This window comes from Temnothorax longispinosus, chromosome 1, assembly GCF_030848805.1.
Source record: "Temnothorax longispinosus isolate EJ_2023e chromosome 1, Tlon_JGU_v1, whole genome shotgun sequence".
NCBI lineage: Eukaryota > Metazoa > Arthropoda > Insecta > Hymenoptera > Formicidae > Temnothorax > Temnothorax longispinosus.
This window is the reverse complement of record NC_092358.1, coordinates 2,403,623-2,426,569: the sequence shown is the minus strand read 5'-3', so window position 1 is coordinate 2,426,569 and position 22,947 is coordinate 2,403,623. Positions and strand designations below refer to the sequence as shown.

The following is a 22,947-nucleotide window of genomic DNA, read 5'->3' as shown; positions in this document are numbered from 1 at the left end:
ACGAGGTAGAGTAAAATTCCTGGTTGTACTTAGAAAAGACAATCACGTAGATAGGATGGAATATTTGAAGACTAGATATAAACGTGAAGGATGAATATTACTGGTTGGTATATATTCAAATTGTAAAAACGTGAAAGAAAAACGTGATTAATTAAATTACAAATATTTAAAAAAATTAGATGCAGAAAATTTTTAATAAATTAAAAGAAAAGAATAAAAAAGAAATTTTTTATAGTAATGGATACGGATTAATTTATATTTTTGGCTACTAACAATAAAAAAGTATTTTTTTTTTAATATTCAACAATACTTTTGTTTGTTACAAAGGTTACTTATATAAAATTTTAAAATTAAGTGAGGACTTTCTGGCCTCCTAGATATGCCCACGCAGTCCCCCAAGTCGAAATTGGAAATATTGAGATTTTAGTTTTTTTTTTTTTTTTATAACTGATGCAGAATAGATATTTAATATTTCAATATTTATTTGTGTAACACTGTAACAGAGGAAAGTAATGGCAAGTCCGATGAGCTCTATATGTTTTTCAGAAAGATAACATAAGTAGTGAACAGATAGAGAACGTAAACAGATAAGGAACGCAACAAGTTAAAACAGCATATGATGCAGTACATAACGTAAGAATGGGTATCACGGAGGAGGGGAGACTGATTTCATTAGTATGACGTTAAATCGACGTAAGAGCTTCACGCTTGCAGTCGAACCAACAATCGTCGTGAGAACGCTTCATCAAAAATGTACGCGATTGAAAGACTCATGCTGAGAAACAGCAACCTGTGCTTTGGATTGAAATGGTCGACTTCTTGTGTCAGTGGTAAATCGTATCATAGTGAAAATGCTGTTTACGGATATAAGCCGAGTCAACGAAGACACTTCGAAGGTATTTGCCTTATCGAAGAATTGAACATAATGCTGGATCTAATCTTTTTTTTGTTATGGAATTCGAAGTTTTCACGCGAAATGTATATATAATTATATTAAATTAAATTAAAATTAGAACGTTTCATTAGAAATCGAATGCATGATGCAAATTCATGCTCGTTGTGTGCATCGTTATGATTCGCGTTCTAGATTCACTTCGTTTTAGAAATGTGAATTTCTATTGCGATAAATAAAATATGGCAAACTGTTAAATACGCTCGATAATGTATATAATCGAAACGCCTTATCTTATTAAGTATATATTGAAGATCCGAATAATAATTACGTATTAATATAACGCTCAATTTTACATGCGATCAAGAGCTTCACAACTTTATTTGATTTTATCTACAAATTTGAATTTGACTTTTAAAACTCACGGTATGTGAATGATTATCACTAGTGTCTTTTTTAGTGTCAAAAAAATATCTGGATGAACGAGCGAAACAGAGCAATTTCTACAGACTAGTCAGTGCGTATAGAACTCATGGACACAAGCAAGCCGATATAAATCTCATTTCTACTAGCAAGCCACAACTATTATCTGAATTGCAACCAAAAAACTTTGGACTAAATTTACTGGATAAAGTCCGTTTTCGAGGAATTTTGTTCACACAGCAAGATGAAGGAACAGTGGAAGAAGCTATTCGATTTTTACATGCTACCTATAGCGGTACCGTGGGAATTGAATTTAGTCATCTTGAGGTAATTTGCAAATTCGACAGAATTCCAGTGTTACGTATGAAAATCAGAGAGTTTATCTCTTAAAAATTACGCCTGCGTTTACTGCATTGAAGATTTGAGAGATTGAAAAATAGCTTTTGTTATCTGCCGTAATATTTTGACGATAAATCGTGATTAAACTGTTGATAAGGGAATTTTGATTTCGAGTAGACGGAAGAAGAAAGGGAATGGTTCGCCGAAAACGTGGAAACAATTTTAGCCGAGCCATTGAACAATGAAACGCGTAAAACGATAGCTACGGAAATGCTCAAGAGTCAGGCTTTTGACCACTTTCTAGCCATAAAATTTGTCAGTCATAAGAGGTACGGAGCAGAAGGAGCCGAGAGTATGATGGCCTTTTTTCATGAGTTTTTCAAACAATGTGCCTGTGGTAATTAACGAACATTTAGTTAAATTAGAAAAATGTTTCTTCTAAAAAGATTCTTCTAAAAAAAGACGTATACCAAGTATATAAAATATACATACATATATATACTTCTATGCAATAGGTCTACAAATTTTGGAAAATTAAAAACACTTAAATTATATTAATATTAAAAAATTATATTATTATTCAAAAAACAGATATAAGATTAAATTAATTAGCCAAGTTTAGTTAAGTATTTGATAAAAGAAAATAAATTTTCTTTAAAAACGTTAACTCTTTCTTTCTGCTTCCTTGCTGTTAGGAAGAAGACAGATTCCAACTCATTCTTAACAGATATAATGATTTTTTAGTAGCAAAAACACTCATGGCGCAAAAAATTTAACTTAACTGCGATGTTATCATTTTAGATAATTTGGAACGCGTGATTATTTGCTCTGCACACCGCGGCCGTCTTAATCTATTAACGGGACTGCTGAATTTTCCACCAGAAATATTATTTCGCAAATTACAAGGACTTTCCGAATTTCTGGACACGACCAAGTGTACCGGAGATGTGATTAGTCACCTCATAAGCTCCACCGATCTTAATATAGATAAAAAAAATCTTCACGTAACCATGCTTCGAAATCCATCGCATTTGGAAGTAGTAAATCCCGTGTCGATGGGAAAAACGCGAGGAGATATGCAAGCGATTAAAGAAGCCGCATACAGCGATAATGAAGATGCGCAATGGAGCGATAAAATACTAAATATTCAGGTAATTATATTGTGACTAGTAAAGATTTTCGTCAAGATGATTCGTGAAGATATTAAACATTATATTATTTTATTATTACATAGTTCAAGACTGTAATCATTTTCAGCAGTTTCTTTATACTGAATATAATTAAATAGAATAGAATTAAAAAGATAGTTATTTTTTTTCTCTCTGAATTTTTTTATTAACTCGTATTGTTTCTTTATTATATTCCAAAATGCAATCTATTTGCATTATTATATAATATTTCAAATATTCAGATACACGGAGACGCTGCCTATTCAGGGCAAGGGGTCAATCAGGAATGCTTAGTTTTAAGCAGAACGCCGCATTTTGAAATCGGTGGTACAATTCATTTGGTAATTAATAATCAATTAGGCTTCACAACTCCACCTTCCCAGGGTCGATCGTCAAGGTATTGCACAGATTTAGCGAAAACTATATCTGCACCTGTAATTCACGTGAACGGTGACAATCCTGAGGTATATACTTTTGAAGTAAAACCCCCTTATATTCGCTAACATCATTCATTAATAGTGAACTTTTAATTATAATTTCAAAATACATTGTAGATGGTTGTACGAGCTGCAAGAATAGCCTTTAAATATCAAAGACAATTCAGAAAGGATGTATTTGTTGATCTAAATTGTTTCAGAAGATGGGGTCACAATGAATTAGATGATCCTACATTCACCAACCCTCTCGTATATAAAATTATACAAAATCGTGCGTAAGTACACATAGAAGTTATAGAAAAAAAACTATTCAAGACTTTAGAGACATATAATACCAGATTAAGGCTCCTTTAATGACTTAAAGAACCGTAACATAGTCTATTTATCCATTATGAATAATAATTTTAATATAAAAAGAATTATCAATAAATAAGTTAATATTTTATAATATTCATAAAATATCCATAATAATTACAAAATAATATAAATCTCTCTTTTAATACAGATCTGTACCAGATCAATATGCGGAGAGGCTAGTAGACCTCGATATACTTACTCCAGAAAGTATTAAAAATATCGTCGAAAGTCACACAGCGTGGTTGAATAAGACCCTAAAAGAATCTTCGAAAGACATATCGGCACAGTCAACCACTTATCTTGCTGGAAGATGGACGAAAATGAAACAAGCTGAAGCCAATATAACACAATGGGATACTGGCGTCGAGCTAGACTTGCTACGATTCGTAGGAGAAAAAAGTGTTCGAGTGCCATCGAACTTCGTAAGAATATATCTCATATATAAAATATCTCCACGCAACGAAAGAATTACCACTACATTACGTGCTCTTCTATAAAAAACTAAAATCTTATATAGTCTCAACTCTTTCATATTATTTAAAATAGTAAAGATATTTAAAGCGCTCAGTCAGATGGAATCCCGCATATTGTGTATAATCGATAAAATATAATTATTTTTTATATTTCAGGATATTCATCCACAATTGTTAAAGAATCATATTCAGAGTCGTCTAAGAAAGATCGATAATGGTAACGCTTTGGACTGGTCGACTGCCGAAGCATTGGCCGTCGGTTCTTTATTATATCAAGGATATAATGTGAGAATAAGCGGGCAGGACGTGGGCCGTGGCACTTTCTCACAGAGGCACGCAATGCTCGTTGATCAATCTACAGGAGGTGTAGCTTGACATATAATCGAACAAATGTTTATATAATTCAGCTTTATCGAGACTGTTATTATCATGTAGATCTATTGAAACTACGATTATTATACAGACATATGAATTTTTAGCCATTTTTATTCCACTGAATTCGATGGTTGGTGATCAAACTGGCAAATTAGAGGTAGCTAACAGCATTCTATCCGAGGAAGCAGTGCTAGGTTTCGAATACGGTATGAGTATAACATCGCCGTTCACGTTGCCTATTTGGGAAGCACAATTCGGGGATTTCTTCAATGGGGCGCAAATAGTTATCGATACGTATATAACAAGTGGAGAGGCGAAGTGGATGCTGAGCAGCGGCCTAACAATGCTTTTACCACACGGGTACGATGGTGCTGGTCCGGAGCACAGTTCATGCAGACTCGAAAGATTCTTACAATTAACGGACAGTAAGGAGAACGGTGTTGATGGCGATGATGTTAATATACATGTTGCGAATCCCAGTGAACCAGCACAATATTTCCATTTATTAAGAAGACAGGTATTGGAAGGAAAAAGTATACATTAGTGAAAACTAGAAGGGATTTAAATACTCGCGAAAAGTTTCTAAGTGATAAAATAAATTTTTAAATAAAATTGAAATATTTATAAATTTATAGATGATAAGAGATTATCGGAAACCTCTGATCGTGGCAGCGCCTAAAATTTTATTACGTCATCCGGCAGCAGTGTCATCTTTATCGGATTTTGAACCTCGGACGAGCTTCAAAACCATTATCGGTATGTTATATTTCTGTGGAGTATCTTGCAAGATATTCCACGTTAACTTTTTTGTTAACTTTGATACTTATATATACGTAGTAAGATGTAACAGAAATATATAATTGTGTTTAAAAAATTTACATGTACTTTACAGGGGATGATAAAGCAGAAAAAGGCAATGTAACTAAAATTATTTTAGTTAGTGGAAAACATTATTACGCACTTGACAACTATCGAGAAACTTCTGGAGACAAGAATGTAGCTATTATCAGAGTAGAAAATTTATGTCCCTTTCCTGTCCACGAGTTACTAGAGGAGATTGCAAAATATAAACATGCAAAAAGTAAATGGAGAAATGTAGTTGTTCGATACAATCAAAACTGTATCAAAAACATGGACCGTTTCTAAATAAATATTTTATGTTCTTGTGGTTTCAGCCTTTATTTGGAGTCAAGAAGAACCACGAAATATGGGCGCATGGAGTTTTATTAAACCACGTTTTGAGAACTTATGTGGACGACAGGTAAGTTGTATTAAATTATAAAAATTAATATATAAATATATAATGAATATTAACATTCATTGCTGTTCAATTTTTTTACTTGTGAAAAGCAATAAGATAAATGTGTGCAAATACGTATTTTATCATTAATTTTTTTACAATATAATACGACATAATTTTTAGTTGAAATATTGTGGTCGAGAATCGATGGCAGCACCAGCTGTTGGAGATGGACAAATGCATCAACGAGAAGCTAACGAAGTTATTGTTAAACCATTTACATTGAAATAAAAACCAGAAAATATTACTTCAAATATATCTCCTAACTAAATTACATTCAATAAAACTAGTTATGTCTTAGATTAATTTCATTAATTTCGTTAATAGAAGGATAATGTCATAGAAGTACAAAATATTATGGACATTATCATTTTTACTTTAATTTGGCAATAGGTATACATTTCAGAAACTAGAATTAAGCATATAGATTATTGAAAAAAATACAGCACTTTTTTCTTATTTACAATATAATTTCAAATATTAATTTCATTTAAAATTCATTTTTACAACGCACTTGATTTGTTATACAGTACAAGAATCCGGTAATAAATGACTAACAAGAATAGAATCAATAGTAAAATACCTAATTCTGCACATTAACATTTGTTTAATTTTTTATGAGAAGCAATAAGATAAATTAACGGATGTTTATAAATACATTCTTAAATTAACCATATTATATATCTTATTTTAAAGTTCCAACAATATTTCTCGTCGCCTATTTTAAATAAAATTTTATCTTCATAACTTTTTTTTCAGATGACATAAATCGTTAATAAAACGATAATCCATTTATTCCTTCTAGAAGAAAGCACTACCAATTATCGTTACCCAATTAATATCAGTTAATTGTCGCTTTTGTCTTCTGCTTTCAAACTTTCATGTTCTCTTTGCATGAGGGCTTGCAATTCATCCTAAAATTATAAGTTGCATCTTAGCCTTTTCTACGTATAAAAATTTCATATTTTACTTCAATACTTGTTAAACATGCAGTTATTAATTCACATTCTAAAATGAACATGAAATAATACAACCTAAATAGGAGTAAAAAAATGTGTTTTACCCTCCAGCCAAGTTTGTCTGCTAACAGCTGACAACCTGTGTCGCAATCACCCAACCAAGCTACGTCACGTCCCCCATGCGCGCTCTTGGCATCAAATACTAAGCCCTGCCGCAATCCTAAGAATCGTGATAGACGATCTTGCATACCCACTTTTTCATTGTTGATGAGTAAACGAGGACAAGTGGTTCGTACTCTTAAAAACAAAATTATATTCAAAATTGCATATATATATATTTTTTTCTTTTCTAATAATTTTTGTAAAACTATTTTTAATATTTATATATACCTATCCACTAGCGATGCAAAAGGTTGCACTACTAAACTTGATCCCATGATAATCAAAAGATCAGCCTCTACGAAATCTCGATCAGCAAGTACTTGGAAACGTTCAGGGAGCATTTCACCGAAGAAGACTATGTCAGGTTTCACAACACCTTCATCGCACTCTTCACATTTTGGTATTGCACCTTCTATTATTTTTTCTATCATTTAAATAAACATACAATCAGTATTTGATCAATTAATCGCTAACATCTTACTTTTTATAAGACTGTTCTCCATTTACCTTGTAATAAACAGACAAACAATATAAAATTCATATTTAGTAAGACTCAGGTTATTATATTTAACATTTAACTTTATTAATATATTTAACGCTCATATTTATTTTATTTGTTATTAACTTTTTAATAAATAAGCAATGTTTAAACTGTTTAAAGATGGCTCAGGATTATGACTTTAACAACATGTCAAGACCGAGGTTATACAAGTTAAATATCCTTTCCTAAAGTTTCAATTATAATAAATACTTAGTAGTATTTAGTTTACATATTATCTCAAAGTTTATACATTTTTAATTTTAAATTTTGAATAATATCTAGATAATACACAACATGATGAAGACTCTTCTCACACGCATGATAAACAGACGCTATTCTCATCCATTTGTTTCAAATAAATCTACTTAATGCAAAAAAAAAATAGAAACATCATAAAAGTATACCTTTCATCCATGGAAGTGTATATGGTGCTCGGCACTTGAGACAATGACCAGTGTGAAACGTTCCATGAGCCTCCACTAGTTTTTCAGATGGCAATCCAGCTACACGTTCCAGCGTATCAATATTCTGCGTGTAATGCCGTAACAATAGACCTTTCTCCCACAGTAGGCGAATAAAATAATGGCTTATCGTAGGTTTGAAGCCTTCCGGCAACAATTCTCTCGCAAGAGTGAAGAATGGCTCTGGATTCTTCATGAAAAACTCTAACTCGAAAATAGCTTGCGGATGGGGTAAATTATATTTGTCTAATTTATGGTAAAGTCCACTGGATGGAGACCGAAAATCTGGTATCCCAGCAGCTGTAAAAAAAAGTATGCGTGTATGTGTGTATACATTCATGACATTAATAATCAGTATGTAAGCATTGATATATATTTGCCATTTGATTGAAATATAAAAACTAACAGTTATGACTCTCGTAACAAAATAAGAAACATTACATGTATATTTGATAGGATATAAAACAACCACAAAATAATTAAAACATGTAGAAGACATATTGTTATCAAATAATTTATTACAAATCCATTGGTAAAGAATTTGACATATGTAGAATATATCTTTGATGTGCTTACAGGTAGAAATGCCAGCGCCTGCCATAGTGATGATTTTGCAATTCTCATTTTCCTTAATGTATTCGACAATCCCGTCCAAACTGAGCTTGCGAAGGGTCGGCTGCAATTGTGACTCGTCACTTTGCTCACCCGCCGGCAGGTCGACGAGTCTTAACTTTTGAGCCAGGTATCTGCGTAATCTCTCCATCTCGGAACAATCTTCTACGTCCGACGATTCAGATGAAGCGTTTTGTTTTTCCTCATTTAGATTATCGTCTGGAAACAAATGACGGAACTGACGTCTTAAGTACGCACATTATTTTATACAGGGAAAGTGTAGCATCCAAACTATGCGACATATTGTAGGGATGTCCGAATAATTCGAAGAGATGACTCTTGGGTAATATGTATATTTAATGAACTTTCGTATAAAGTCTTTCGAAACGAACGTAACTGGCTACTGGCGAAGCTCTGAGTCGACTCTCTTCAAGACTAGACAAGACTGAACTTCAACGGTCGTCGTACAGGTCCGTGAAGGTTCAGTTTAAGTTTCAGTCTTGTCTAGTCTTGAAGAGAGTCGAGTCAGAGCTTCGCCAGTAGCCAGTTACGTTCGTTCCGAAAGACTTTATACAAAAGTTCATTAAATATACATATTACCCAAGAGTCATCTCTTCGAATTATTCGGCCATCCTTACAATATGCTTTTAGAAATCGTATAACGATAAAATTCATATAATGAATTATTGTATTATTAAGAGCGGCTTATAAGACGATTATCCAGATTAGTTTGCATAAGATATATCAATTACAATACCGAGAAAAAAAAACAAAGAATGTTTTAATGGAAAAAGATACATTTGTATGATATATCCGGCTCCGTATATCATTTTGTTCTCTCGCAATAAAAAAAAAAAACCCGATCGCAGAGAGAATGACGCGCACGTTGATGTCTCCTGAAAAATTACCTCTTCGTTCCTCTTTGGTCTCCTTGTCCATATTGTAACTCGATGCGATAATACGATTAGCGTACAATTTCGCGAGATGCGACTTGTATATAGCGATCGACGATATACTCACTTCACGAAGGATGACGCGCGCGATAGAAAACTTGTGTGACAAACGGAAAGCTACACGCGATGCCAGGATTTCTCTCTCTCTCCGATCGATACATACGTGAGATACCTTTCATAACTTCTCCATTTTTTCATACATGTTTTGCAAGTAATGCATAGCGATTTATTGAATGCATTATATCACACGTACACGCATGGCACACGCGCCGCACACTCAACACATTCGTAACGCACAGTTCTGCGTAGTTTTGACGCACTCAGCACTCAGCTGTGCATATCAACAATCATCGGTGGTCTGATCAGTGTCGCCAAGTCGCTTCGAAGACTTTTCTCTCTCCAAAAATTCCCCCAGAAACCCCCCAAGCTAAAAGCAAATCCCCTAAGTTTTCCCCGGATAATTTTGAGGTTAATTCCGTCGACTCGAAGAGGTTAGGTTGCACGGTAATGAGAAGAAACTGTTTACGGATATAAATAAGTGTACTTTTCGACTTAAACTACGATTTATTTCGTTGCAGATATGGTATCGAATCAAACGCTTATGAAGATAGCGAGTTTGGGAGGATTCATAACGGCGAGTACGGGCTACGCTTTTCATTATCGCATACAATACGACATTAAAGAGAGCGAGACTTATAAAGACGTTATGGATACCCTACGCGCGCACAAGAAAGCCGTGCCGTATCTCGGGGAGCCTGTAACGCTGGGCCGCATCACTTACGGCGATGGATCTCGCACGCTTGAGCACGAGGACGCGATGGTCAAGCAAGATTACAAATGGTTCAAGGTACCGCTCACAGGTGTTAATACCAAGGCAAAGTTGTATTACGAGGTAACGTTGAACCGTGAGCTCGAGAACAAACCTGAGGCGTCTAAAATTGAAATTACGTTTGATAATATACCTGGGAAGACGTTTGTAATAAGGCAATATGAGATAAGTTGAAACAAAAGTTTGTATTAAGAGAAAAATAGATTTGTTATTTATGTAAAAATATGATTCAGAAATAATTTATTTATTTATATGTTATATATAAAAATAGTATTGTAAAGATAAATGAAAATGACAAGCGATACGAGGATAAAATACATATACATAAAATAGATGTTAATGGAATGTTTGTAAAGGCATGTCGGTAATACCCTTAGGTACTCTCAAACCGCGTCTTGTATAGCCCAAAGCCGCTTGGATGATATGTATGGCTGCTTGCACAGTCATCTCAACGTCTCGTTCGCTACCGATTTGTGGATTGACTTCCACTAAGTCGATAGCGCTCAATCTGTGCGTTCTGTGTATCTCTTCCATAAGGTGGATCGCTTCTCTAAGAGACAGTCCTCCGCGTACTGTACAAATATGCAGATATAAGGATTTGTAATAAGAATAATGCATATATGTATGCATATACATTAATATAATATACTGCAAACCTGGCGTTCCAGTGCTAGGTGCTTCGAGCGGATCCAACACATCTATATCGAAGCTGACGTGCAGAGATCTTGAGTTATGAGGATCTATTTTGTTAAGCGCCATATGTATCACGTCGTGAATACCTAAAAGTATATCTGTTAAATGCATTGAACGGTTTTACGCGACGATCAAGGCACAATTATTTTACATCCGCACCATAACGTTCTATATCTTCCATGCCGTAAGCGGTAATACCAAATTTTTCGATTATCAATCTTTCGTAGCGATCTATGGATCTCAAGCCGATATAAGCTACGTTTCTGATGGATAATCTAAAAAAAAAAATAATACACTGGTTAAACTTTTTTATTTACATTAATTTAGTTTAATTTGTTTAATTGGTTTAAAAAAATAAACGAGCAGAAATGCTCGAATGTTGTGAATGTTCTTACATCGGCATTTGCCAGTCCATGCCCGGTAAATACGGCCAATAATCGGCTAGCTCCGTAGTTAACAATGCTACCGGCATCCCGTGCACATTACCGCTCTCACTGGTTTTGTTAGTATTTAAATCAGCGTGAGCATCCACCCACACTACCGCCACATCCTGCCTTTCCTATAAAAAAAAGTGTAACGTTCGGATTTAACGATTCATTGATTCTTCTATGAAAATATTTCCATTTTGCACACCTTGACATGTCCATCGATTGTACCGATGCTCAAGCTATGATCACCACCGATCGTTAATGCCTGTCTGCCGTCGCGTAACACTTGCCGAATTTGTTCGGATAAACTACTCATACAACTGGCCACATGACCCAAATGTGACATATTTTTTACGTCATCTATATTGTTTGCACTGTAGAACACATTGCCGTAATCTCGCACGTCCAATTCTTTTTTTATGAAATAAATATAAATTACGTTAACTTACGTACTTATATATATATATATATATATATATATATATAGGTTTTGTAATATATTTATATTTATAAAAAAGATAAACATCGCACATTGTTGCAGATTTACCTAATATTTTCAATTCGTCTACCAATCTTGCTGCTCTAATCGCCTCAGGTCCATGAGCTACTCCTTCCTTTTTCTGTAAAATTTATTGTTTTTATAACGTAATACGCTTAATATTTTTTTCTTAATATATCTATTACTTTCATGAAGCTTTATTTCAGACATGTGCAGTATTGAAATTGTTTACTATTCTCTTTCGCGTATTTTACATTTACCTGTCCTTTGTCAAAAGGTACTCCGATTATACCAACTTTTCCGCTGTAATAGCGAATGCCTAATTTACTAGAAATTGTACGAGCTTTAGTCAGCACATTCATTTTGAACTATGTATCTTTTCCTTACTGTCGAGTTATTTGCGATTACACATAAGAAACTAATCTGTTCTTTGACCTATAACTGCAGTCCGATATGGAAATCTTATTGACCCTACAAGATGGAGTAAAAAGACCACCAATGATAAATATGAGTAGTAGATACAAGTGTGTATATATATATATACATACGTCATACATATTGCATTTGTATATACATATAGGCTAATAATTAAATGCATGCCAAAACAGATTAACCCGCAAAATAAAAGTCTATTTTTTTTACCGTTTTGCAAACATTTTTCTTCACTTCGGTAAACTATGGGTTAATCCGTTTTTGCGTATACTCGTTTTCTCATTCCAAAGTTCTTCAATGTGATAGATACAAGAGAGCAAAATTAAAGGAGAGAAAAACTCTTCTGGAGAAAAACTAACTTAAAATAAGGGAACTTTAGAATATAGGAGACGTATATAGACCAGAGAAACTCTACAAACAAAATACACAACGACACATGTATATTATTCATATATATTTCTATTAAATATCTTTTTAACATAGAAATTATTTCGGGCCAAGCATTTGTTCGGGTCTAACCCATTGATCGAATTGTTCCGCCGTTAATCCATGTTTTAATGCAGATTCTCTCAGTGTAAGTTTTTCTTTGTGTGCATGCTTTGCGATCATAGCAGCCTATAAAAGAAAATTATAAAGATAAATCCTTGCAAAAATATTAATAAATTTTTACACGTACTATAAAAAACATTCATCTCCATATTCATTCTAAATTCTAAAGGAATACGAATTTATAAATACCTTATCGTAACCGATATGTGGATTTAATGCTGTGACAAGCATTAAACTTTCATTCACATTCCTTTTTATATTGTCAATATTCGGTGTAATGCCCACGACACAATTTTTGGTGAACGAAGAGCAGCCGTCGCCTAACAATCTTGCAGATCTCAAAGTGTTTGCAACCATAACTGGTTTAAAGACATTAAGTTCGAAGTGGCCGTTACTACCACCGACAGTTATTGCCACGTGATTGCCTATTACTTGACAACACACCATGGTCATCGATTCGGCCTGTGTAGGATTTACTTTCCCAGGCATAATAGAACTTCCAGGTTCATTTTCCGGAAGAGATAATTCTCCTAAACCGCATCTAGGTCCACTTCCAAGAAATCTAATATCATTTGCAATCTGCACAGATTACATACAAAATATATCAATAGGATATAAATGATCAGTACAATATAAATTGTATTTTTTAACAGTTATATTATGTATCAGTGCCTACTTTCATAAGAGAAACAGCCACTGTATTAAAAGCACCGTGTACTTCGACGATTGCATCGTGCGCGGCCAGAGCTTCAAATTTATTTGGAGCGGAGACAAATGGTAAACCAGTGAGCTGAGCAATTTTCGCAACTGCCTTTTCCGAAAAGCCCTTCCGCGTATTCAATCCAGTCCCGACCGCCGTGCCGCCGAGAGCTAATTGATACAATCTTGGAAGTGTATCTTTCACCCTCTTAATACCATATTCGATCTGCGTAGCGTATCCTGTGAAATGTTTTAAATGTATACGAGCTATTAAAATGTTTGAAATCTTACGAGCTATTTTCCAAACTAAAACAGTTTGCGCAGATACAAACCTGAAAATTCTTGACCCAATGTCAATGGTACCGCATCCTGGGTATGTGTTCTACCAATTTTAATAATATCTTTCCACTCGTTCGCTTTTTCCTTCAATGCTTTGTGTAACTCTTCTAAGCCTGGAATCAACACTTTATGAATCTCTAAGGCGACAGCTATGTGCATAGCTGTTGGAAATGTGTCGTTGCTACTCTGCGACATGTTAACATGATCGTTTGGATGTACAGGTTTCTTCGAGCCAAGCTCGCCACCGAGTATCTCAATCGCACGATTGGCAATAACCTAAACATTTGAAATATATTGTTAAATAAAATCATTATTCATCGGACGATCATTATCCTTATTTCATAGGATAATCATATACTTTATGCTATTGAAATTATAATATAAATTTACCTCATTGACGTTCATGTTGGTTTGTGTGCCAGATCCAGTTTGCCAAATAATTAAGGGAAAGTGATCGTTATACAGTTTTCCACTTATCACATCATCTGCTGCCTTACTAATGGCATCGGCAACTTTGGGATCCAGATTATATTCTTTATTCGTTTCTGCGGCAGCTTTTTTTAATATACCCATAGCCATTATCAGCCTGCACTATAAAAAGAATTGTTGGTCACTTCAAATGCAAGAAAAGATAAGAAGGTGCATTGTGATATAGCTTATTCTTTTTTAATTTATTGCTATTGCTTACCGGCATACGTTCGAACGTATCACCAATTGGAAAGTTCATCAACGCTCGAAGAGTTTGTGCGCCATAATATTTGTCTGAAGGGACCTTCAATTCCCCGAATGTATCTCTCTCGATTCTGTAGCTTTTGGACTCCTGCTCCTGCACATATAAAGCATGCAGTCCTATTTATATTGATAACACTATAATGTATAATGTATATTGCATTTCATGATATTCGCATATGTATGTCGTATATATGTACATTATGATGCGTGTTTTTTTATTATAAAGGATAAGGCAATAATTATTACCATTTTTAATATATTTGAAATACTGAGAATAGAAGAACTTATCAAACAAAAGTTACACTGCAAGATATCGTCACGTTTGCTTTCTGAATTGTTTTTAAAATCTAAAGATCATCTTGATTTTCCTTTTAATTCGCACCATATGTAGACTTCATAAATCAATTTCGATATTCTGTATATAAAAGTTTTAAAATAGGGTTAAAGAAGACAAGTGGTTTATAAGATATTTTATATTTTATTTTAGACATAAAATATTTTTCAATGACATTATAATACTTTTATGCATAGAAGAATGAGATAAAGTAATCGATGTAAAGAAAACACATCTCAGGTAGCAAGAAGACGTCTAAAGACATTAGAGGACGTCATTAAGACGGAATTAGTACGTCATTTGACGTCACTCTGCTACCTGGGTATATTGTTTAAAAATAAGGTATGTAATTTGCAATGTATAATTTTCTATATATATTTTTTTTATGCAAGTAGAAGTTTTCTTTATGTCAACTGAGCTTCATTATTCTGCATATGAAATTATTAAAGCAAACTCATAAAAAAAATTAATATTTTAAGAAATATATCTCATATTTTATGTCAAAATAGTGTATGAAATAACCAAATTCTTGACAATTTTACTTTCATACTTTTATATGCAGAATAATTGAAGGAAAACGGTATACATAAAAAATTGAAAGGAACAGATTTGACCTTCAGATCTCGAAAATGACTCCACCTAAAAAGCAAACACAACCATATGGCGATTCTCTATGTTACCATGTAACGTTCGTTAGATAGATTTTTCTCCCGTTTCCACAGTTTCAAAGATATTAAAGACGACGTCAGTTCTCCTTATCCTGTATATATACAAATATAAAAGCATAGCTCAAAACGGTTCACCATTTTTAGGATTATGTAAGAAGCAGTCGGTACCACGTAGGCAGGAAGACTGAAAGTCAACAGAATGCAGAAGTCTCTCATGACTGCATAGATAATGAGTCTGATAAGCAAGGCTGTGTGACAAGGTATACAACTTTGCATACAGATACAATCGTAAAAAGTTGTATTTTAATATTCATAACGTCCATCATACATACTTGAAAGCATGTTTACATTTATAATAATCCCACAACACTTGTTTATAACAAAATAATTCATATTTCTCATTAAAAAAAAAAAGAGTTGACGAGATACATTCTTCTCGCGAGTCTTTAATCAAAATAATAAGACGGGGCACCGACCAAAATATCAAGAATGTTGGTTACATTAATTAAATGTTACATAAAGGATATAAATATACATAACGAGATTAAAATACTTTTAAGATGAGTGCGCGATCGTGTAATATACCTTGTTGACCATGGTTGAAGTGGAAAAGTGTAGCTTCAATGAAGAACAGGCCGTTAATTTTTTCAATTGACGTAAACCACGATTAGGGAGGTGGCACTTCAGCGTGTTCAACATCATGATTTTCAAAGTTTTGACAGTCTGTATCGTATTTAGCAAAAATAATTCGAGGACGAGCGGAGAGAAGACGAGAATAACAACAGTGGACGCAGGGGCCGCAAGGCGCAAGCTCCGTCAAATTTAAAGCCCGCTACATATGCATCCTTACTTATCCTAATGGAGGATTCATACTGCCAGCTGACTGAGCTGACAGCACCAATAACCTCCAAGAAGTTGAGCGCCGAGTTGAGCCGAGCCCAGCCGAGCCGGGGGCCGAGCTGGGCCGGGCCGGGCCGAGCCGAGCCGAGTCGGACCGACCGCCATTCCAGTAAGTTATGTTGCGCTAGGGTGATTTCGCACGCTTTGGAGCACAGACAACAAAAAAAGCGATGAATAACGAAATATCACAACGAGGGCGAATCATTTGAGATTTTATTCGGCGGTAGACCGGGAGGATACGTAAATTGTTGACGATTTGGCCCCGCGTTTCTCCGCGCCACGCTCACGGGGCGGATAAAAAGCGTCCGCCGACGAGCGAAAAACGCTCTCGGCACGGTGGTAGAGAAGGACGTGGCGTCGAGCGCGATTATTGAATCCCGCGGATATTATATGCCCGCGCCGACCGACCGCGACGTCGCGGCGATTCCCCACGTAAAATTTCTCGAGACGTGTAAACACGTTCGTTGATCCGCGTGTGTGTTGTCATTCGGGACGATGATTCCTTGTTACATAAATTGCACATAAGGGAATGCTATGGTGAAGAAAAAGTGCATGAAATCCTCTCGATCCTCTGCAACGGATGGTGGCACTCGAAAATGTCTGACTCTACCTCCGCAGCCTCTATCTTCGTCAGGTAACCGTCTTGTTCGCTCTCGTACGACTCGTACGGGTTTAACAGGTTTTTGAAAGGATCTCTTTCTCTCGCGAGACTGCGATATTTGTTTCTCGTGACTCCGAACGATACGCGCCAGATCAGTTCCGTCGCGCGTGAACGCGTCTCGCGATGCGGAAGATCGTGCTGGCGTATCTTACCTCGTGGAAGATACATACGTATGCGCTTAACCTCATTTCGTACGAAGGAGGAACGAGCGAGAACGAGGGAGGAGAGAAAGAGGGAGAGAGAAAGAAGTAAATACAAGCCGGTTAAATACGTGCAGTTGCGAAGGGAGGATAATTTCTTAAGAGAAGAAAGTATCGACGAAAAAAAGAACACGAGTGAAAGAGAAATTGAAACTTTCCTGAACTAAAATTTTAATCGTGTAAATTACCGAGTGTTAAAACGTGTTAACATGTTTCCTTCATTTCCTTTCTATGTTTTTGTTGTGTAAAACATTTAGTTATTCTTATTTTAACTTTGCATAACAAAAATTGTTAACGAGAGTTTGTTTTTCTCATAGAATCATATTGTTTTGATGTACAAATTCTCTTAAGCAATTGCTTATCGTTGCTAAGGTTTCTTCGTAAAATTGCAGACCATTTCTTGTGCGAGAGTTGAATTTTATTATTGTCAAACTTCTCACAGTTTCAATCAACATTCTGTTTGGTTCGTTTGATCATTAAAACTAAATACTCTCTATCAGTGATGGCATTGTGAGCAGGAATTGCAAACCTCATATATTGACAAATTTTAAAGAATTCTGAATGTTGTTCCAGACTGTCTATTGCTGGAAAATACCTGCTAAGTGATCATTTAAATTAGAATTCTGCTGCTATTTCATTGTGACGGTATTCCACTTCATAAAAAACTGAAAGTCAAAGTTAATTATAAAAGTAGACATTTTTGTTCAAAGGTAGGAGGACAGAGAGTCAAAGATCAAATAGAATATCTTCCAAATTGTGATCTACATATTGATTACATTGATTACTCATCTATAATTTTTTATGAAAAATTATTAAATAATACAATTTGAATTATATACAATTTATCCGATTATTTAACACTAGAGAGAAAGTTGCACACATGGACTACACGGAATTACTTTGTTAAATAGCCAGATTTGGACAAAATATATTCATTTCTGACAAAAGATGGGAATTAGCTTATAATTAAACATTTTTTAATTTGGATATTATTTTAACCATTTTTGTACTAATAATCTTTTATCTTAATGAGTCTGTTTTCTGTTACCGAACTGGCTGCACTAGTTCAGAGTTTATCTTTTTTACTCCACACATTGGAAGGAAAAAAGATAAACTATGAACTAGTGCAGCCAGTTCAGCAATAGAAAACAGGTCCATTGATATGTTTACGGGACACTATTTTTTTTTACGCTCCTTTTACGCAGTTGAACAAAGGTCTTGTAAAATTCAATAATTGTAACGCATAATATACAACAATTGTAATTTGGTATAAGTTTGATCAAAATTTTTATAATACATTTTTTTATGCTGTTATTATAACTGAATAAATAATCGATTTGTCAATTACAAAAGGATTATTGTTAGAAATTATTATAATTTTTTTAGAAAGGTATAAAATTAATCTTGACTAAGGTATGTACATCTTTTGCAGAATAATCAACAACATAGTGACGTTACTGAAATGTGTCGCACGGACGGCATTTGTGATATTAAACAATGTCTATTGCATACCTACGTATGTAGTATGGATGATGTTACTGTTTCCTGTAAAAATATATCAACCACAAGTGTACTGGCGAATCGAAGGCCTATTTTTCCACTGGTTGCTGGCAATGGTGTCGATGTGGACTTGGTCCGCAGGCTACGACAGTAAGTACAAATTGGCAAAGAATAAGCTTTGTTTTGAATTTAAGGAAAATAAATTCTTTATTTTTTGTTCGACAGTAATAGAGCAAGGTGATGACATACAGAAGATTATAAGCGAGAAAACATTAGTTATAGCGAATCATCAGAGCACTGGTGATGTTCCTATATTAATGACAACATTTAACGCCAAACCAAATGTTCTACCTAATTTAATGTGGATAATGGATAGAGTGTTCAAATTTACTAATTTTGGAATAGTTTCTGTATTACATCAAGATTTCTTCATTTCATCGGTAAGTGCAAATAAAGTTTCTTTTTGAGAATGCATATATATACGGAAACCATTGAATATAGGTTCACTACTATTACTGTTTGCTTTTTATAATGTAACGTAATGTAACGGAGCGCGGAATATCTGTTTACCTTCAGCCAGTATATGTTAGATAACTGTAGGGACGTAAACGAAGGGAAGAAAGTTTAAAGCAATTACAAAAACATCTCAAAGATTCTTATATACCACGAGATAGAAAATGGATGGTGCTCTTCCCGGAAGGTGGCTTTCTCTGCAAAAGACGAGAGACCTCACAAAAGTATGCTAAGAAGAATAATCTGCCTATTCTTGAAAATGTGACTCTACCAAGGGTAGGAGCCATGCAAATGATTTTTGATACTCTCGGGCCAGCAGAGAGCAGGAACGCGGAGGCTCAACACCTAAACAGCCGACCAAGTAAAATTGAACTTTATACTTTTATTTATAAATTATCGTATATTAATTTCGAGTTAATATATATGTACAAAGCATATGCAAATTTTATTTATATTATTTATATCATTATTAAGACTATTGCTAAAACTATTGTATTATGCGATATTTATTATCAACAGGTATGATGGTAGCTAATCCAGAAATTAGTTGGATTCTTGATATTACAATAGCGTATCCTCAGGGTAAGCCGCTTGACTTGCCTACTATTATAACTGGTTCGAGACCTCCGTGCGAGACGGTATTATTTTATCGACTTTTCCCTAGCTCAGTGGTAAGTGATGTGACGTAACATAAAATAATATAATTTATGCGAATGCGCATAGCAACGTGTTACATAATGTCTTATGATGTGCCATAGGTTCCTCGCGAACCAGAACAATTATCTAAATGGTTGTACGACAGATGGGTAGAAAAAGAAGCACTATTGGAACATTTTTATAAACATGGAACATTTCTTGGCACAAACGGATCAAACAGAGAAAATTCCAAATTACATCAGGATCCATTAAGATTCCTAGTCCTTCATTTATTCTTCATAACGTCTAGTTATATACATTATAGCATGCTTACATACGTGCTATCTTGCTTTTGGTAAGATGTTTTTATATCATGTGCGACGCACGACGGTCCAGTTTAAAGAAGGAAATCACAGTAACGAAATAAGATATCCTTGCCTTAAACACCCATTTTGATGTTTATGAGAATAATTCTAATGGATGTACAGATTATTAAATTCGGCAAGTATGCCCACATTATAAGTCAGTTGTAAAACTTATTTTTATTTACAGTTGCAAACAAGTGGTATTTTGCATACGATTGGTAATTGTGTCATGCGTTCTAAAGCTAACATAAAGTTAACATGTTTTTAAAACGTGTTTACAAACTATTAATATATTTTAGCGAAATAACAATCGAAATATAATTTATTTGTTATTTTCATGATTGCTGTATAGCTTTAAACTGATCTTTAAACTGAATTTTTATCGTATTATGTATTCTCTATACTATACGAAGTATAGATTACACAACAAACCTGCTTTTATAAATCGACATTCGTATATCTTCGAACTCGATGATGAAACATTCTTAGGATGAAATTGTTGGTGACGTCAATCTGTAGATTTATTTTTCTTCACTTTGGATATTGTAGGATATACAAAATTTGATTGTAAATTTAGATAAAATACGCGAGGGAATAAATATCTCATCTATAATGTCATCCGTTATGTGATCTCTTGTAAAGGTGGCACAACGTTTTTTGCCGCAAAGTTTTGGAGAATGCGTAAAACTACGGCGTTTAGATCTTTTTATCAATATCAAACAGTTTCACAACTCTTAATTTACACGATCTTATTATATATTGCATAATAAACACTATCCGGTTTTATAGGTAGATTCAAATTTAGGTATGATAATTCACGTTGACTTTTATTATCGTCGCAAATAATGTACGAATGTGTTTACCACATACCTGGTACTTGGTAGCGTTGTAACAAAATCTTTGTAATATATAGCATCGCATGTGTGTTATGTAAGTTTTTGATTTATAAAATGATCTGACATTTTATATCGGCGTACAATAGAAGAGACGAATTTTTATGGAACAGTAATAGTCAAATCTTTTAGAGAACTATTCACTTATTTTTTTGTAATAGCGAAAAATATTTTTGAAGGAAAATACTACAAAGTCCATCCTATAATTTTAAACATCACGTTAGGAATTTTGTAATGATAAGTTTGTAATTTTAGCGACATATAAATTAGAATTAGATTAATGCAAAGATATGATTGTTTGGAAACTGAAAGCAAATAAAAAAAAGATATTGTACCGGACGTGTACGAAATAATAGGCAAGGTATATTTTTTCATGTCCAGAAACTATTAAACAGATATAAAAATCTTGGCCTTTTTCAAGAGCGTTCGGCTCTTGGCTCGTTTCTGATGGTCCGTTATTGCAAGACGATTACACGATGCACTACAACTACTGTATTTTAATAACATTCTAAGAACTAATTAGCGTTGAAAATGGAACAAAGATACTGAGGTTTATGATGGTTTTTGGATTATGAGCAATTAGCATTTGTTTAACGATATTGTGTATAACTCGTGCTCATCCCCGTAATTACATCTGTCAATTTACAGACAAGTGTACCGATCTGTCATTCATTGATTTTCAACTTCTCCGATAATGATTTTCATTACATAACCAATTTTGTTTTTAGAAACAAAATAATGGTAAGTAAATATGTTTTTGTTATTACGCACTTTTTATAATGTTTTACAACAAATAGGAAATTATATCAAAAATTGCCATAAAAAATATGACAATTTTATTTCATTTTCTTAAAATCACAAAATTTTATTTTCTCAAAATGTACAAAAGTGAGAAAATAAATTTATTATATTTGCATAAACAATTATGCGGACAGTGTATTTCCATTATCTATCTCTCATATCGGATCTTTATTGGATCTTCAAAAAATATTTTTCTTTAATCGATTAACATTTATAATAATAAAATAGGACATTATAACTAGGAAAATAATAGCTGGATACATCAAGCTGATATAAATAGACATTTATCGACACATTTCTCATTTATTTTTATCAATTTGTAAAATTTTATATTTTTTCTCACGCACAAAAAATATATAAATAAATATATCGATATGTGATAAAAGAATATCATTATAAATATTTAATAAAACTACATAAATATGATATGATTGTATTTTATATATTGACGTGTGTATGCAGGCATACAACTGCCTATGCTTATTAGCTTCAAATTGTTCTCATTTAATAACTGCTGCTGAGATACAACTTTGCCAGAGGAAAAGGTTGACTTCTGTATACATATAGTCAATAGTATATTCACATATACACATGCACACATGTATAAAGGTTTTCAAATAAAAAATACAACGTACGAACGATTAATTTAAAGAATCTACGAACAAAAGTACGTGATATCATTGAAACGATAATATATACATCATCAAATGAATAAAAAACAGTAATCGAAGACATGACCACATAATGTTGATAATTAAACGTTACTCGTTATTGTCCTTTATATTTTTTAGCTCTGACAAAAACATAATACTATAGAGAGATA

At 33.8% G+C, this 22,947-nt stretch overlaps 6 protein-coding genes across 14 annotated transcripts; 3 read left to right on the top strand and 3 right to left on the bottom strand.

The window, feature by feature from the left end:
* Positions 1-652: 652 nt before the first annotated feature.
* LOC139808365 (probable 2-oxoadipate dehydrogenase complex component E1 homolog) lies at positions 653-6,019 on the top strand. Its single transcript, XM_071770257.1, has 13 exons — positions 653-896; positions 1,353-1,642; positions 1,832-2,051; positions 2,456-2,805; positions 3,066-3,287; positions 3,378-3,535; positions 3,766-4,039; positions 4,247-4,454; positions 4,570-4,982; positions 5,101-5,221; positions 5,358-5,546; positions 5,641-5,726; positions 5,889-6,019. The coding sequence occupies exons 1-13, from the start codon at positions 752-754 to the stop codon at positions 5,994-5,996; spliced, it is 2,784 nt and encodes a 927-aa protein (XP_071626358.1). The 5' UTR covers positions 653-751; the 3' UTR covers positions 5,997-6,019.
* A 101-nt stretch (positions 6,020-6,120) lies between these two features.
* Positions 6,121-9,818, bottom strand: Sirt2 (Sirtuin 2). Of its 2 annotated transcripts, none has more exons than XM_071770431.1 (6): positions 9,409-9,818; positions 8,465-8,719; positions 7,832-8,188; positions 7,115-7,310; positions 6,829-7,021; positions 6,121-6,679 (listed from the first exon to the last, which is right to left on the bottom strand). In XM_071770431.1, the coding sequence occupies exons 1-6, from the start codon at positions 9,437-9,439 to the stop codon at positions 6,611-6,613; spliced, it is 1,101 nt and encodes a 366-aa protein (XP_071626532.1). In that variant the 5' UTR covers positions 9,440-9,818; the 3' UTR covers positions 6,121-6,610. The 2 variants fall into 2 exon arrangements, with proteins under 2 accessions (XP_071626532.1, XP_071626541.1); XM_071770440.1 differs by having other exon boundaries at positions 9,626-9,818.
* A 215-nt stretch (positions 9,819-10,033) lies between these two features.
* On the top strand, positions 10,034-10,456 carry LOC139814416 (uncharacterized). Its single transcript, XM_071780670.1, has one exon. It carries the CDS (start codon positions 10,034-10,036, stop codon positions 10,454-10,456), a length of 423 nt encoding a protein of 140 aa, XP_071636771.1.
* A 54-nt stretch (positions 10,457-10,510) lies between these two features.
* Arg (arginase) lies at positions 10,511-12,640 on the bottom strand. The gene is made up of 7 exons (XM_071770454.1): positions 12,163-12,640; positions 11,951-12,023; positions 11,609-11,814; positions 11,371-11,534; positions 11,135-11,250; positions 10,939-11,061; positions 10,511-10,854 (listed from the first exon to the last, which is right to left on the bottom strand). The coding sequence occupies exons 1-7, from the start codon at positions 12,262-12,264 to the stop codon at positions 10,619-10,621; spliced, it is 1,020 nt and encodes a 339-aa protein (XP_071626555.1). The 5' UTR covers positions 12,265-12,640; the 3' UTR covers positions 10,511-10,618.
* Positions 12,641-12,773: 133 nt separating this feature from the next.
* Positions 12,774-16,506, bottom strand: LOC139808407 (fumarate hydratase, mitochondrial). Of its 5 annotated transcripts, XM_071770349.1 has the most exons (8): positions 15,988-16,012; positions 15,791-15,903; positions 14,610-14,747; positions 14,312-14,512; positions 13,915-14,197; positions 13,560-13,822; positions 13,073-13,462; positions 12,774-12,949 (listed from the first exon to the last, which is right to left on the bottom strand). In XM_071770349.1, exons 1-8 carry the CDS (start codon positions 15,995-15,997, stop codon positions 12,821-12,823), a joined length of 1,527 nt encoding a protein of 508 aa, XP_071626450.1. In that variant the 5' UTR covers positions 15,998-16,012; the 3' UTR covers positions 12,774-12,820. The 5 variants fall into 5 exon arrangements, with proteins under 5 accessions (XP_071626450.1, XP_071626459.1, XP_071626469.1 ...); XM_071770358.1 differs by lacking the exons at positions 15,791-15,903; positions 15,988-16,012 and adding an exon at positions 16,241-16,506; XM_071770368.1 differs by lacking the exons at positions 15,791-15,903; positions 15,988-16,012 and adding an exon at positions 14,900-15,328.
* A 15-nt stretch (positions 16,507-16,521) lies between these two features.
* On the top strand, positions 16,522-22,550 carry LOC139808425 (acyl-CoA:lysophosphatidylglycerol acyltransferase 1). Of its 4 annotated transcripts, none has more exons than XM_071770417.1 (6): positions 16,522-16,664; positions 18,849-19,066; positions 19,142-19,356; positions 19,517-19,790; positions 19,949-20,100; positions 20,188-22,550. In XM_071770417.1, exons 2-6 carry the CDS (start codon positions 18,946-18,948, stop codon positions 20,422-20,424), a joined length of 999 nt encoding a protein of 332 aa, XP_071626518.1. In that variant the 5' UTR covers positions 16,522-16,664; positions 18,849-18,945; the 3' UTR covers positions 20,425-22,550. The 4 variants fall into 4 exon arrangements, with proteins under 4 accessions (XP_071626518.1, XP_071626509.1, XP_071626496.1 ...); XM_071770408.1 differs by lacking the exon at positions 16,522-16,664 and adding an exon at positions 16,671-17,189; XM_071770395.1 differs by lacking the exon at positions 16,522-16,664 and adding an exon at positions 17,271-17,464.
* The last annotated feature ends 397 nt before the right edge of the window (positions 22,551-22,947 follow it).

Coding starts and splice junctions, on each gene's coding strand:
- LOC139808365 (XM_071770257.1), top strand. CDS start 752: ATGTACGCGATTGAAAGACTCATGCTGAGAAACAGCAACCTGTGCTTT. Junction 2,806..3,065: donor ATAAAATACTAAATATTCAG/GTAATTATATTG, acceptor TCAAATATTCAG/ATACACGGAGACGCTGCCTA. Junction 4,455..4,569: donor CGTTGATCAATCTACAGGAG/GTGTAGCTTGAC, acceptor ATGAATTTTTAG/CCATTTTTATTCCACTGAAT.
- Sirt2 (XM_071770431.1), bottom strand. CDS start 9,439: ATGGACAAGGAGACCAAAGAGGAACGAAGAG. Junction 7,022..7,114: donor TTTGCATCGCTAGTGGATAG/GTATATATAAAT, acceptor TTTGTTTTTAAG/AGTACGAACCACTTGTCCTC. Junction 6,680..6,828: donor CAGACAAACTTGGCTGGAGG/GTAAAACACATT, acceptor TTATAATTTTAG/GATGAATTGCAAGCCCTCAT.
- LOC139814416 (XM_071780670.1), top strand. CDS start 10,034: ATGGTATCGAATCAAACGCTTATGAAGATAGCGAGTTTGGGAGGATTC.
- Arg (XM_071770454.1), bottom strand. CDS start 12,264: ATGAATGTGCTGACTAAAGCTCGTACAATTTCTAGTAAATTAGGCATT. Junction 12,024..12,162: donor TACCTTTTGACAAAGGACAG/GTAAATGTAAAA, acceptor TAAATTTTACAG/AAAAAGGAAGGAGTAGCTCA. Junction 11,535..11,608: donor CAATCGATGGACATGTCAAG/GTGTGCAAAATG, acceptor TTTTTTTTATAG/GAAAGGCAGGATGTGGCGGT.
- LOC139808407 (XM_071770349.1), bottom strand. Junction 14,198..14,311: donor CCAACATGAACGTCAATGAG/GTAAATTTATAT, acceptor TCAAATGTTTAG/GTTATTGCCAATCGTGCGAT. Junction 13,463..13,559: donor TGGCTGTTTCTCTTATGAAA/GTAGGCACTGAT, acceptor TAATCTGTGCAG/ATTGCAAATGATATTAGATT.
- LOC139808425 (XM_071770395.1), top strand. CDS start 17,340: ATGCGGAAGATCGTGCTGGCGTATCTTACCTCGTGGAAGATACATACG. Junction 19,357..19,516: donor AAGATTTCTTCATTTCATCG/GTAAGTGCAAAT, acceptor AGATAACTGTAG/GGACGTAAACGAAGGGAAGA. Junction 20,101..20,187: donor GACTTTTCCCTAGCTCAGTG/GTAAGTGATGTG, acceptor GATGTGCCATAG/GTTCCTCGCGAACCAGAACA.